Source organism: Chaetodon auriga, chromosome 17 (genome assembly GCF_051107435.1).
Source record: "Chaetodon auriga isolate fChaAug3 chromosome 17, fChaAug3.hap1, whole genome shotgun sequence".
Lineage (NCBI taxonomy): Eukaryota > Metazoa > Chordata > Actinopteri > Chaetodontiformes > Chaetodontidae > Chaetodon > Chaetodon auriga.
The window spans coordinates 6,872,676-6,886,983 of NC_135090.1; the positions used below are offsets into that span (position 1 = coordinate 6,872,676).

Genomic DNA, 14,308 nt, shown 5'->3' on the forward strand with positions numbered 1-14,308 from the left:
CGCGTGTGAACTGTTAGTTACATGGAAATGCATGCAACTTCTGAAGTGAGAAAATATGGCAATTAAGATTTTTCTTTTCAAATACATGTAATGTAATTTGTCCTTTGACATCCCAGCTGTTATGGACAGTACAATCACCATCTCGTGGTTTGGTCAAATGTTTGGCCTGTGTCATAAAAAGGAAAACTAGACACAGATCATGACACGCACACACACACTGAACAGCTTGCATTGCCACCAGCAAGACTTTCTTTAATATGGATGACCAAAGTGAAAAGAGTGACACAGCCACCATCACTTTGGGTAAAGAAATAAACATAGTGGAACAATGAAAAGATAAAACAAAGCACTTTTTTTAACCTTCCCTTCCTTCTACACAAACTTAGAAAAGCAACTTGAGAACTGAATTCACAACACCAGAGCGATCCACAAAAAAATACTTTTTTTTTTTTTTTTTTCCAGGTAGGCAACATGACAGCACAACGTGGTCAAATGGTTCAGGGGTAACCTTTTCCCAACACAACACATTCACAGAATCCTTCCTGGTAGAAAATATAGGAAATCAACTGAATATGATGGGAAATATCAAGGAGGTGCCACTCAACAAACGTTTGTAACAAATAAATAAATGTGTGAATAACACAATCAGTCCGACTGACCACCTGCTGCTTCACCGCGGTCAGCCCAGAACCTTGTAAACACAACACCATCTGAATATGTTCTAATGACAAAAAAAAAAAAATATAGAACAGCACTCTTCTGCAAACATTATGCTAGCTACATCGATCAAAGTATGGATGGAAACCAAACATCAACACTTGGCACTTAACTGAAATGAAATAAACAAAGAAAACATTCCTCAGTAAGTTAATGTACATTGTTGTAAACAACGAAATGCCAACTCCAGGGCATGAACAGACAATCAGTTTGGTTGGTGTTTGGCATACCAAGACTGAGTCACATTGACATGACGAGTGCCATGTCCAGTGTTATGTTGTCCCTTTAAGTCTGTAACATTGTGATCAATTTGTTGGAGAAAAAAAAAAAGATGCATCTGAGGTGACGCTTTTTTTTAGCCTTTGAATACTGAATTGAAAGAATGTGAGAAGTCTTGAATGAAAATCAGGGCTGGAGAGAGAAATATAGCTTTGAGGCTTGATGCTTTTGGATCCCAGGATTGTAAAGTGAGTGGTTTTTGCATCTTAAAAAGACAAACTGCAAGGCACTGTAAAATCTGCAAATAATGGTAACGACCGGTTACCTCGACATCATTAAATCCAGTGAGCGATATGGCCTGACAGGTTCTAATTTGGTCCGGAGGGAGAGGAAAGCCGTCTGCAGCAAACAGGTGAATGTTAATGTGACATTTTGGCAGTGCCAGGTCGAATCTAGCAGTAGCATTTTTTCTTTTTTCGGACAGAAACACATCTGTTTCATCCACTTACTGATAATCCTGGAGACTTCATTATTCCAGCACAAAGAGAACAAATTGTATTGGAACATCTGAAGAACACAGCAAACTGATCAATATCACAATTTGAGAAGAAATGCACGTTGTCGTAACTGAACTGAAACATTACAAAGCAAACAATCCTATCTGAGACTGCGTTAAGTTAACGGTGACAGCAAACATGAATAGTTTTACATTCGTGTATCTCTCACGGGGCTCTACTTTACAGGTGAGCTTTAGACTCAGATCTGAACTGAAACCTTCTGCCTTGATGGAAACCATCACGAAAAGCCAGCTGTTTTTGAAAGAAAAGTCTGGGTGTCAGTTCACTAGAGAGGAAGATATGGCTGGGGGGGGGGGGGGTTGTACTGACACCAAAAGAAGACGGACGTGAAGCGATGCATGATGGCTCTTCTGTAGACATTTGGCCGACAAACTGTGTGTTCCTTTCTCCCCCTTCAAACAGATCGCGCTGTCTAATGGCTAAATCCCAAAACTCAACAGCAAGAAAAAAATTATGTTGTACACACCCCCCCTCAAAATAATAGTTCTCATAATAGAACCAAAACAGGAGCCAAATACTTGTATGGAGGGGTTGTGTGTGAGTGTGTGTGTGCGTGTGTGTGCATGTGTGTGTGTGTGTGTCATTATGTGGTACGTTAGAGTGCAAAAACTGTCAGGGGCTGGTAAACTCAAAAATAACCCGAAAGCGCAACGGAGAGCTTCACCAAGATAAAGAAAGAGACAAAGTTCCGTCTGACAAAAGAGTGGGTGTCACAGTCACTTCTTGAGGGGCTGGTAGACTGAGGCGTTGGGGTCCAGGGAGGAGGGACTATTGTCCATGAACTTGGAGGAGTAGTGCGGGGCGACGGGGCTGAGGTTGCTGCCGTCTGATGAGTAGGACAGGCTGGGCATCACCGCCATCACCTCTGCTATCTTCTGCTTCAGCTCGGCGATCTCCTGCTCCCTCTGGTGGATCTGGCCTGGATTGGACGAAGGAAACGGACGTTGACATGACAGCGTTGAGGGCAGAGGAGGGGGGGGGGGGGGGGCGTTTGTCCTCGAGTGCCCTTGCAAAACAATTCCCTGACAATTTTTTACAAGCTAATGGGGCTACTATTAGCTGACCTGCTAGCTAACACTTATTGTGTTATCTATTAAGTGACTCATACACTGCTGTCCCACTGTTTTTCATTAGAGACATGTGACACGTCACAGCAGGGAAAGCACAGGTGTAGCTAATCATATTAATATCAAGTGCTTTCCCTTTGCGTGTGCTGGCTCATTGGGACACTTTATGGAGCTGAGCCATCATTAAAGAGACCCATTTCACCCGCGCCACGACAAGTCAAACTGTCTGCAGTGAGAAAGGTCTATTTCAAGTGGGTCACCTCCTCAATATCATGGTAACTGTGGCTCACCGATGAACAACTGAAAGACAGGGTTTCATGGCGAGTATTACTGCGCTGGATTCTAAAAAAAGCAGCTGAAGCAGCGGCTGTCATATCAACACTGAACATATCATACTATTATTGTCTACTGTTATTAATGCAGCAAAAAAAGAAACCTAATACATTATGTGCTGTTAACATAACAAGTACATACTGTCTGCTTTTTACTGATGTGACTTTATTTACTGTGTATTCTGATTATACGACATGAAGGAGGCCGTGGGAGCAAAGTGTGAAACTCTGTGGCTGAGATGAGAGGACGCATAGATGCGTTTACCTGTTGGACACAGTGCAAGTCTGCTTTAACAGAACAATATCGTATAGAAAATAAGCAATGGTTCGAGCACACCAAAGGGAATTTTAGACACTGCGTCCCTACAGTCAGCAGCTACCTTGTGCTATCTCCAGCTGCCTCTTGGCGTCCCCCAGTGCAGAGAAGAGGTCCAGTTTGATCCTGGTCTCAGCACTCAGGCTGTTCTCCAGGTGCTGGGTCTTCTCCTGCATGGCTGACAGCGCTGACATCAACACCTCTGTGTCCTTCTCGTTCTCTTTGTACTTGCGCAGCTCCTGTATGTGACAGAAAAGGAAGAGGAAAGCAAACTGGAAATGAGATAAAGATGGAGACGCAACATTTTTTGTTTTTTACACTCATCCAAAATGATTATAAGCAACTAAACGGTGTCATTTTCTAAACGAAAGTTTTACTGTGCTAAATGGCTGGTACACTCAGAAGGCACAGGGGGTCTATTCGTTTAATGACAGCAATTACTCCGACTAAAACGGCATATAATTTAAGTCAAGTGATCACATCTGTTGTTGTTCGAAATTCAAGTACTACAGCAGCTTGTTAACTGCAGATGAGAGCGTATTCCCCGTCGCATTCGCAGCACGGAGAGCGTCATCAGAAAATGAGTTATTCCTTCTCACCTGACACTTGCCCTCCAGATCCCGAATCTGCTCCTCCTTAAGTTTCATGTCCATGCTGAGCTTCTTGCACTCGGTCTCCAGCTCTCTGATACGACCACGCAGAGAGTCGGTGGACTCCACTCTGTCGGAGAGGAGAGAAGAGCAGTGCTTTTCAGACCGGAAAAGGCAACACCTCCATTTGATCTTTCACTTTCCGTATTGGTATTCACTGATTCAAAAAGCAGGGCAGGATACGTTCATCTAACGAGTACCTGGTGGCAGCGGCTAATGCTACGGCTCTGGCAGCAGTGGCCTCTTCCATCTTCTTCCTCTTCCTCTCCTCGGCCAGCTGTTTCTCAGCGAGGGCGCGAGCCTCCTGCTCAGCCTTTAGTCTCTTCTCCAGCTGGGAGATGGTCTGCTTATCCTTCTGCTTGGCCTGGACGGCACCGTGGAGCCTTAAATGAGAAGAAGAACATCGTCAGCCTGGCTGGATCGTGAGATGAACACACTTTGCGCTGGGTGTGAGACGAAATATGGAGAATTTGGGGTGTTTTCCTAGATAAGAACTCTCCCGTTGTTACAGTCTCTTGCTGTTGTCGTAACATCATTTACAGTATGTACTGTGGCCAGACACTGCCTGCTGCTGTTGATGTGACTGAAATGGCTGAATCTTGTGACCTTATCTAAAAAGGTTTTCAAAACTCCCTCTTTGTCTATACAGCATCCAGATGCTCCTCCTTTTTGTGCAGCTTCTGCTCCTTTACTGGCAACTATAACTCAAACTCAAATCCTACAATGTCTGTAAATACACCTCAGGTTTAAATGGTTTAACCTTGAAGTTTGTTCACTGATAACACACCACAACACCGATGGAGAGCAATGTTTGTGTACCGAGGCTTAGCCAGAGACCTCTGGAGACGGAGACAGGTTCTGTTATTACACAGCCTACTAGTCACTGATAAAGATAAAGGTCAAAGACTTGATACCCTTTCAAGCCCCCTGTGCTTCAAACACAGGGGGTTTGTGACATGAATCTGCTGTCTTCAGTCCAGCCGTAAGTTCAGTCTGTTGCTGGTTCAAATGCTTTGTTCTGTCCAGCTTGAAACTCGACCTCGCAGGCACTCTTATGAGGTGAAAAGCTCAACCAGGACTCACACATCATGACTGTTTCTGGTCCCTTAGTGGCCCTTAATTAAGATCGTTTTCACACCTGACCAAGCGGACTCGGTTCGATTGGGGAGCTGAAAGTCGCAACATTGTTGCATTTATCACTTGTTTCGGTTCTGCTTTCACACTGTGATTTCTAAAGCGCACCGAACTGTCTGAGCAGCACCACGTGGTTGGAAGGGGCGCTCGTCGATTGGACAAAGTAGGAGGGGAAATCCCTCCCTCCCGGCCCGGAAAAACAACAGTAAACATGGAGCATCATGTGAAGTTCGTTCGTTTAAAACCCATTCCCCCCATTTTCTCAGAAAACTGTTTAAAAATGTCATTGTTTTTGTGAGTGGATGTCAGAAGTAGGTTTATGTGGTCATCTGACCATATTTCAAGGAGAACTCTTCATCTGTCCACGTCTGTCCTCTCGCCATGTTTGTTTTGGTTTGGAGTGCGCGCTGTACTTCCTCTACCCTAGATGCACTGCGTATGCACTGCGAATAGCGTCACTACGTACATTTGATCCTGTGTTTGGTCCGGTGAGCTTTCACACTGCGTACGAACCAAACCAGGGTTCACTTGCAAGCGAACAGAGACCCATGTTTTCAGGCGGACCAGAGTTCGCTTGTTTGGTCCGCACCAGAGTTCGGATGAGCTTTCACACCTGCCCAAACGAAGTGGACTATCCGAGGAAACGAACTCTGGTCCGTTTAAAGCGGGTCTAACAGCTCTGGTGTGAAAGCGACCTAAGTCTTACAGGAGAAACTAACATCCTGTGAATCTCAACTGAGCGTCATGAGTGAGGGGAGCTCAACCGGTGACACCTGATTCGTCAGCGTAGTCACCTCAAAAGTCTTTCCTTGAGGGCATTGGTAGACAAAAAGGTTTGGTGAGAAATTTCAGGACATGGAAGGTAAACAAAGGGAACTGAACATGTCTGCTGTTTAATGTGGAACCAGCTGATGTTCCTGACAACCAGTAACATGAGTGTTCAGCCAGCTGTGACATTATGTCTCTCACTCACACACACACACACACACACACACACACACACACACACACAATGAACAATAATACACTTCAAAAGTATGTATCTTTTACTATTCATTCCCTCCAGGATACATTGTATTTACTGTTTTTATATGCAGTGGAGTCCAGGCTTTTGAAAGGGCTGTTTTCAAGTTCAATTGCTCTGCGCAGTTTTCAGACGCTCTATTCATTTCAGCCTAACATCTTTTTTTCTTTATTATTTTCTTACGGCACTAGCTCAATGAGCGAGATTATATGGAGTATAATGATAGTGCTAAAAAAAAAACAGCTCACACAGACTGTCTTGCATGTGATGTGCATTGTTTTTGGAAATACTGCTCATGATAACCAGTCTCTGAGAGTATGATTTAACTTTTTCCCATGATCTATTGTTAAAAAAGCCAACAAAATAATAATGCTGAACCATAGATATGCCTATTGTCCCAGCTGGAAGGAAACTGTATCTGATGTGTGAGTTTGATTATTGTCAGAGCTTAACTGAGTGGACCACACTCTCTGAGTATACTGTACATGCACCCACTTGTTCTGTAGCAGCTCGTTGTCCTGGCGGAGCTGGCCCAGCTCAGAGCGAAGGCTGCGGTCCTGGCTGCCCAGAGAGGAGAGCTGACTCCGCAGTTCTGACTCCAGCTGCCTGTTGGCCTGAAGATCTGCCTTCAGACGCTTCACATCCTGCTCCAGCCTTTCAGGGAAGAAGAAAAGCGAGGGGCCACGACATCACCGAAAGGCAGCCGCAGGAAACAACAAGAACACAGGCAAACGAAGAAAGGGCGTTTGAAACAGTGGGACATTGTCTTACCGCACGAGAGCGTCCGGCTTGCCCAGCTGGTTGTTGGGGATGCAGTTCTCCACGGGGTCCTTCTGCCCCTTCCCTGACCCCTTCTGCTTCTTTTCATTCTTATTGGTGGAGGAACCTGGCGGCACGCTGCCATTTGAAGAACTGTGATTCCGGGGAGACGAGTTGGAAATGTTACCCCCACCTCCGCTGGCGTTTTTGTAGTTCTTCCCCGTCCCTCCAATTTCCTCTTTAGAAGTAGAGTGTGTGTTGGTATCAGCATGTGTGTTTTCTCCTGCCAGGTCGTTATTCAGTCTCTTTGTCCCGGCGTAGGTCTCTATATACTCTGTCTCCTGTAGTTTGGAGTCCAGTGTGTGAATAATACTGTTGTTATTGATTCCAATTGTGTTTTGTTTTTTGCCCTCACGCTCTTTTGTAGTACTGTCTTTCCCTTTTTCCCGGTACTCCAGTTCTGGTAACAGGACTGTGGTACTTTTCTTTCCAGGAGGTGCTCCGTTTTGGGTTATTACTGAAGGTTCTACCTCTGAGATCCCTTTAGCTAAAGCAGCTGGAAGAGAGCAAATGCAGGCCGCGTTAGAAGACACATAAAAAAGATACCGGACAGAATTAAGCAAATTCCAAAGCAGACTGGAAACATATTTGACCATAAACAGAGATTGAATGATAGCCTATGATAGAAAACAGAGAAATTCCCAGACGAGTTTCATACAGAGCCTCGTGCCAGCAGGCTGAGACACTTTCCTGTTTTCGATTATCTCCAAACAGACAAAAAAACTATTGGGATGTTATCACACATAGTCAATGATTGGTAGAGCATTTGTTCATATGGTTTGCTACGACTGGTGTAAAAGCTGTCAGTTGAACTCTAGTGCAGACAAAATATGCAGGCTGAGGTTAGTCCAGGGCTGGATCTATGGTTTGACAACAAAGTCCACCAATCACAGGATTATCGTGATAGTAGATGGCATGAATTCAAAAGACAAACGACTATTAAAGTCATCTGCTGATTAATGCTCACATCAATTATTTCTTTATGAGCTGTTTGTGGCAGCCGAGAAGATAAAAACATGATCTGCTGTCAGTTACTGAAATTAGATTTTTCCCCTGCTGGTCCATGTAGCGCTGATAATGCAAGATGACATCACCAAAACTGTCCAATGAATGAGTTACTTGACAGTCACATGACTTCATTATTAGTATTATTCTTCTTAGTTCTCTAGTTGTTGACTTTTTTCCCCCACTGGTCAGCACCCAGTGAACAGAAGCGTGAAAGCACCCTCAAAAATTCTATTGAAATACGATGCTATATTTTACGTTGATAAAAAATAAAAAAGTTACACAAACATATACACACCAAGGCCATTTTATTAGGTACACCTACTCTGTACAATCTGACGCTGTCAAGTGCAACTGGTCTGCCACGTATTCTACCTTTAACAGGTTTTTCTTTTTGTTCAAACATTCAGAGAGGCGTCAACTGCATGTTCACTGCTGAGGTCGTAGGGTGGTGTAAAGTGTGAGCAAAACATAAGAACGCCTCTTTCTCTCTCAATCTAATTGAACATGACTGCAAACTACTCCCTCAATAAAAAAAAAACACACGGTCAAAATAATACCTGACAGTGTCAATCAAAACAGTATCGATGTAAAAGTAACCATCATCCTTGTTCCCTGTCCATGAGTGTCATGACAGGACAATTCCATGGACTATTTCTATTGTCATTTTGCTTGTTCAGTCAATTATGTTTTACTTGTGTAATAATAGTCATAATAAGAATAATAATATAAGTATTTTAAAAACTTCTGTACTTTGCATGTGTGCATGTGTGTCTGTCTCACCCTCCTCTGCCTCCCTCTCCTGTCTCTGCAGCATCTGTTGCTCTGGAGGTAAAGCCTGCTGTAGAAGCTGCATGTAGAATTCATTCTCCTTCTGCACTTCCTTCTGCTTCCTCAGTCGCATCTTGTAGCTAACGTAGCTCTTAAAGCCGAAGCCCAGAGTCACCACTGGATAGCCGATACTGGGAGGTGAAGAGAGACACAGAGTCATGTTATAAAGGATATAAGGGTATCCTTTATATATTCAGCTAATATATATTGGAGGATCCACTACTTTAACATGATTTTTTTACTATTTATATTAGCCATTACAAAAAAATGACAGAGCATTGACAAAAGACTCCGCACTTACCAGTGAGCAGCAAAGGGTCGACACAGGTCTACATGAAAGTTCTTCAGATCTTTGAACCGTATGGCGGCTTCGATGTACACAAACAGGATCCATAGCGATACAGTGGGTAGACAGACTCCTCTCTCTGTGCCAGAGTAAGAGATATGGGTTTAAAAAAAAAAGAAAAAAGAAAAACATCATTCTTGGAGAAACTTGGCAGCTGGAAATTTCTTGTACACCGAGTCTTTGAAGTGAAAGTGGCTGTTTGGCTGCCAGAGATAAAAAAGAGTCCACAGAAACTTGGACTAACCTGTGTGCCAGACATACTGGACCCATACGTAGGTGCTGGCAGCGAAAAACAGCCATTGGACGGGGATGAAGAGGAGGCAGATGATGTCTGACGTGAACGCCACACATACGAAGAAGACAGAGAACGCCTAAGAGTAGGGGAAAGAGATAGACAATTAAATATGCCATAACAACTATGTGGAAAACACACATGTGCACTCATGTCGAGGCATGTTTGCATGTATGTACGGCCCTGTCACACAGACCACCTGCAGCTTGGGTAATAACATGCAAGTTAATGTTAGGTGGAAAGGGGGAGGTCAAGGTCACACAAGCAGGCTCTTACCAATCCCTGATATCTGAAGGAGTCGTAGACGCTTCGAATGAAAAGCCAGAAGGGCCACAGGTACTCAAACCTGAACTCCAGCACAAAGTCAGCCAGAAGAACTAACACCCACACCACCAGGAACTTCAGGTACAGGAATGTACTGCGGGAGAAGACAACGTGAAGAAATAAAAATGGAGAAAAATGTTAAAAAGAAAGTCACAGGAAAGAGATGGGACGCTACACAATGTTTACCATGGATTTAGATGGTATTATGACAAGCATTTGAACCTCAGGTTTATACAACAGTCTAGTGTTTATAAGAAGGACATCACTGGTGTGACTGCAGACAGCGTTATCTCAACTTCCTAAAAGATTTGGAGGGAATTTAATGCCAATTCAGCAGTGCAACAGTAAGCATAAATACAAGATCCAGATGTTCCCAATAAGTCTAACAATGTGTTTCTATTATCAAAGAAACTGAAATAGATCATAATGGTTGAGAGACATCCGAACAAGTGTCATGTCTGGACATGTTACTTTAAAGCACAGCTGGTTTTCTTTTTCTGGTCTGCCGTCAACCAGCCTATATGAAAAGAAAGCATGTTGTTTTTATTCTACATCTCCTTATATAATGTCCTCTTTATATGTTCCAGTGAGACTTGATCAATTTGGTGATTACTGTTTCATTAGCGTATTCACGTTTAGACCTCTGCCAGACAAAGCGCAGGTGAGACCCCGCAGTCGGTGTCACCCCGGACTTCAAAACGAGCGCTTCTGTTCTGACATTGCTGCTGTCATCTCAAGCTGGAGCTGGATAAATCGCACAAGTTCATGCTATCTTTGTCTTAGCTGGAAAGATTTCCGTTGAACGGAATGTCTTACAATTCATACTCAAAGCCCACATTGTCCCGCGCCCACCATTCAATTTAATTTCGCCACAATTTGACTTTAAGTACCGAGACAGGGACAAATCATGTATAAAATACCACACAAGTAACGTTAGGCCTATAATTTTAACAATACGCGGGCATGTTCATTTAGCTCCTTCTGTAGCTAAAAACCCAAGCGTGCTTAAATATGAATGTAGCACAGGCTGGCAGCCCCGTCTTGACATATGCAGAGAGGCGCCATTGTTATACAATAAAACGTCCCTCCAGCCCCTTTTTTGTACCTGCTATATATACCCTCGGTGATTCGGTTCCGTTTTAACGGCCGTCGGAGTTTGCTGCAGTCCGCATTGCGCCGCTTCATCCTCCCCCTGTTGATTCACTTGTGATATCGGTCTGGTAACTGAAACTGGAAATGTCATTCGCTCATCCTAATATTCACACTTCTTCAATTATCCACCATTGTTGTTGTTTTATGCACATGAAACAAAGAAATAAATAAAAACAGTCCGCGGAAGGCCCTCCCCTTTTCACGACACGCTGCGTCCCGTTGCTGACGTCTGACGTCACACGGACGACGGAGGCGTAAGAAGTATGGCGGCCCCCAGCGAGTCGAGATGTGTCTCTCAGTTTTAAATGTTTAATAATCTTTCCTGAGCGGTAAGTGTGATAATAACAGGTTACAGTGATCTTATATTAGTTTATGCGCTGAAGTTTGTTACGTCAGCGCCAATGATACCTAAAATAAGCCTGTATACACTTCACGTTACATCGTAGGACGTACAATCCATGCCTCAGCCACGTTTGTTTGGCTGGCTCGGTCAGGTATTTAACCGCATTTCTTGCTCTCAACAGGAATGTATTTTGTCACGAGTCAATTCAGCTGCGGTATCATTATTATAAAATGAATGATTTCGATAAAGCAGTTCGTTTTGTAATAGGAATGTGTTTTATGGACGTTTGGGTGGAAAATGCAACAGGACCCACATCTGCAGTGATGAAAACCAATGAAAGACAGAAAAGTCAAATTTTTAAATAAATGGCATTCTGATCTCATGATGAGATTGTAGACGTTTAGTATAGATGTAACTATAAATAATGTCTTTTTTAAGCTATTGTTGTTTTTAATGTTTTGTGTTAAATATTGTGGTTGTTGCCAGTGGGAACATGCACAGTCAGTTACCAATCCAAGATGTGTTAATGCTTCAACAGATGATATACATCATGGACGAGGTAGAGAAAATGGTGCCACCTGTTGACGAGAAAGTGAAGGAGGACGAAGAGGTACAGGACGAGAAAGAAGCAGAAGAGGAAGGAGAGGATGGTGATACTGGAGATGAGGAAGAGGAGGGGGATAGAGGTGATGAAGAACAGGAAGGAAGAGATGATGGGCAAAGGGAAGAAGAAGAAGAAGAAGAAGAAGAAGAAGAGGGAATGCCACAGGCCACAGATAAAGTTGAGAAAAATATTCCATTGCCTGCTCAACCCGGTGAGAAAAAGCAAACTGACAGCCTGAACCTCAACAACGAGGTGGTGAGGATGAGGAAGGAGGTGAAGAGGGCTAAGGCTTTGATCATCAGGAAGCTGACACGACAGATTGGCGCCCTGAAGAAGAAGAAGGGCAAAGAGGCAGAAATTGAGAGGAATCAGAGGAGAGCTGCCAGACTGCTGGAGGAGATCCACGCCATGAAGGGCCTCTCACCAGACCTGGTAGGTTTTGTTTGTTATTCACTGTTTTTAGAATATATTAGTCCTAGTTATTTTCAGTACAAATTCAAATGAGTGATGGTGAAACATTTGGTGTAGTGTCTACTTAGATAAACTGTTTTCCCTGTTGCCAGGTGACCAAGACAGCCTTGCAGAAGAATCTCAACTTTGAACAGGTGTGTAAAAATCCAAAGTCTACTATTACTGACCGGGCCACAGCACGCATCGCCACCCACCCTCAATTCAGCAAGAAGATCGAAGGCATCAAAGGTGCCGTGAAAGCCTTCAAAGAGGAGCGGATGAAGGGTGGACAGCAGAGAGGGAAGGATACAGTGCAAAAGAAAGCTGGAAAGGTGACTCCACAGTCACCAGAGACAAAGGAAGAAAGAAAGAGTGAGAAAGAAGAGGAGGACATTACAGTGGAGGAGAAGGAAGTCATAGACAGTGAGGAAGGAGATGAAATCCTTGAAGACATTGCAGATGCCACTGTTAATGAACCTGAACAGGACGAAGGGAAAGCAGCTCATTCAGCTCAAACTGCTGTTTGTCAAATGAAAGAAATGCCTACGAAAGTAAGACCACCATCAGTAAAAAGTAGTGAAATAAAGGACACTGTGAAAAATATACCTCAAAGTAAAGATGCAGAAAAGAAACCCAATCCTACGCCTGCACCTGAACTGCTTCACAAAAAGGTTGCTGAGGAAGAGAGTGATTTAGATACATCCGACGACGAGCAAAAAGAGTACTTCGATGACAGCACAGAGGAACGTTTCCGCAAGCAGTCCTCCCAGTCTGAGGAGAGCGATGACGATGACTTCTTTGTTGGAAAAGTGAGCAAATTCAAGAAGAAGAAGCAGAAAAGCGTAGACCAGGAGAAGGGGCATGAAGTGACAATGGACCCGACTGACCAGGTCCAGAGTAAACTTGATGAGCTTGAGTCCAGGCTGAAGTCTAAAATGACCTGGCTTCAGTCTGTTTTTTGTTCTTCTCTTTCTAAGCCTGTTAGGGGCAGGGGTGCAGGTAGAGGGAGAGGTGGGGATAAATTTAGGGGCCAAGGGAAACCAAGGGGTGGCAATGGTTTAAATAGAGATTTTAGTCAACAGCCCAAGTTCCAAAAGCAGGAGAAAGAAACAGAAAGAAATTCAGGGTCCAAGTACAGTAAGTCAGAGTCGTCAGAGAAGGGCTTTCCCTCTGTCGGCAGAGGGAGGGGCCGAGGCAGAGGTGATGGTATCAGGCAAAGGGATCCCAGAGGTGGAGGTGGCTTTTTCCATCAGGCACCACAGCAGGCACTGCATCCGTCCTGGGAGGCGAGTAAGAAAAGGAAGGAGCAGCAAGGACAAATCCTGGCCTTCCAGGGGAAGAAGATCAAGTTTGATGATGATGACTGAAACTGTTTTTTTTTTTGTTATGAATGCTGAAGATATATATTTTGTTAAGTGTCTGACATGTCATATTTGGCATGCCATGTGATTCTCTTGATATGGTAAAGGTTTACCTCTGTTGGATGCTCAATACCAGTGATCTCAGTATAGTTCAGTGATGATGTGTTTTAGACTGCTTTTCATCAGTGTGGCTGGTAAAAGACAACAAACCTGCAGATTTTTGTATAAAACATCAATAGAAATGTATTGTTAACACATTTTTTTATTCCTAAATATGGTTCAATTCTAACTTGTGAAATATAGCACCTGTCATTTTTCATTTTACCAGTCAACAACAGTTAGAGTCATTTGTAAGAATTCCAATTCTGTAAGAAATTTCTAATATTATTAGGTTTGTCAATGCATTAACCTGTACACATTTTCACATCTTTGTCCAAAATGGTAATTAGGGGTCAGTTAGACCTTAAACCTAATGACTTTTCCCTGTGTTTGGTACATGTCCCTACCAACATATGTGTTTAAACAATATAAAGTTTCTATTATAGTTACAGTTTTGAAGCACTTTGCTCTGTTATCTTTATTCCAAGAGAACTTCATTAAATTAAAATATTATTTTAATCATGAAAACATAAATGCAGCACATAAAGTAACATGATTTACTTCTTATGAAGGAAAATTATGCGCCTTGCTCTGTTACTATTGGTCAACTACAGTTACGTCATACGTACACGATGCTGCGTACAC

General features: G+C 43.3%; 2 protein-coding genes across 5 annotated transcripts in view; one reads left to right on the forward strand and one right to left on the reverse strand.

Moving 5' to 3' along the window:
* The window catches only part of srfbp1 (serum response factor binding protein 1), a 281,373-nt gene extending 267,251 nt beyond the window's left edge, over positions 1 to 14,122 (forward strand). The window contains exons 1-3 of one of the 4 annotated variants that reach the window (XM_076754271.1): positions 11,041 to 11,135; positions 11,688 to 12,185; positions 12,317 to 14,122. In XM_076754271.1, the coding sequence (XP_076610386.1) occupies positions 11,688 to 12,185; positions 12,317 to 13,570 (1,752 nt within the window). In that variant the 5' untranslated portion in view covers positions 11,041 to 11,135 and the 3' untranslated portion in view covers positions 13,571 to 14,122. Of the gene's footprint in view, positions 1 to 11,040; positions 11,136 to 11,214; positions 11,301 to 11,635; positions 12,186 to 12,316 lie in introns of those variants that run through there. The other 3 variants (XM_076754269.1, XM_076754270.1, XM_076754272.1) reach the window with 3 other exon arrangements.
* Positions 216 to 11,027, reverse strand: maco1a (macoilin 1a). The gene is made up of 11 exons (XM_076754268.1): positions 10,760 to 11,027; positions 9,607 to 9,748; positions 9,283 to 9,409; positions 8,994 to 9,117; positions 8,645 to 8,823; positions 6,809 to 7,352; positions 6,533 to 6,691; positions 4,080 to 4,262; positions 3,829 to 3,949; positions 3,294 to 3,468; positions 216 to 2,433 (listed from the first exon to the last, which is right to left on the reverse strand). The coding sequence occupies exons 1-11, from the start codon at positions 10,837 to 10,839 to the stop codon at positions 2,231 to 2,233; spliced, it is 2,037 nt and encodes a 678-aa protein (XP_076610383.1). The 5' UTR covers positions 10,840 to 11,027; the 3' UTR covers positions 216 to 2,230.
* Positions 14,123 to 14,308: the final 186 nt, after the last annotated feature.

What these genes read in the sequence shown, in the direction of transcription:
- maco1a (XM_076754268.1), bottom strand. Translation starts at nt 10,839, where the DNA reads ATGAAGCGGCGCAATGCGGACTGCAGCAAACTCCGACGGCCGTTAAAA. An exon ending in ACCGAGGGTATATATAGCAG is followed by an intron (nt 9,749 to 10,759) that starts GTACAAAAAAGG and finishes CTTCTCCCGCAG; the next exon opens with TACATTCCTGTACCTGAAGT. An exon ending in AAGCCGGACGCTCTCGTGCG is followed by an intron (nt 6,692 to 6,808) that starts GTAAGACAATGT and finishes CTTCCCTGAAAG; the next exon opens with GCTGGAGCAGGATGTGAAGC.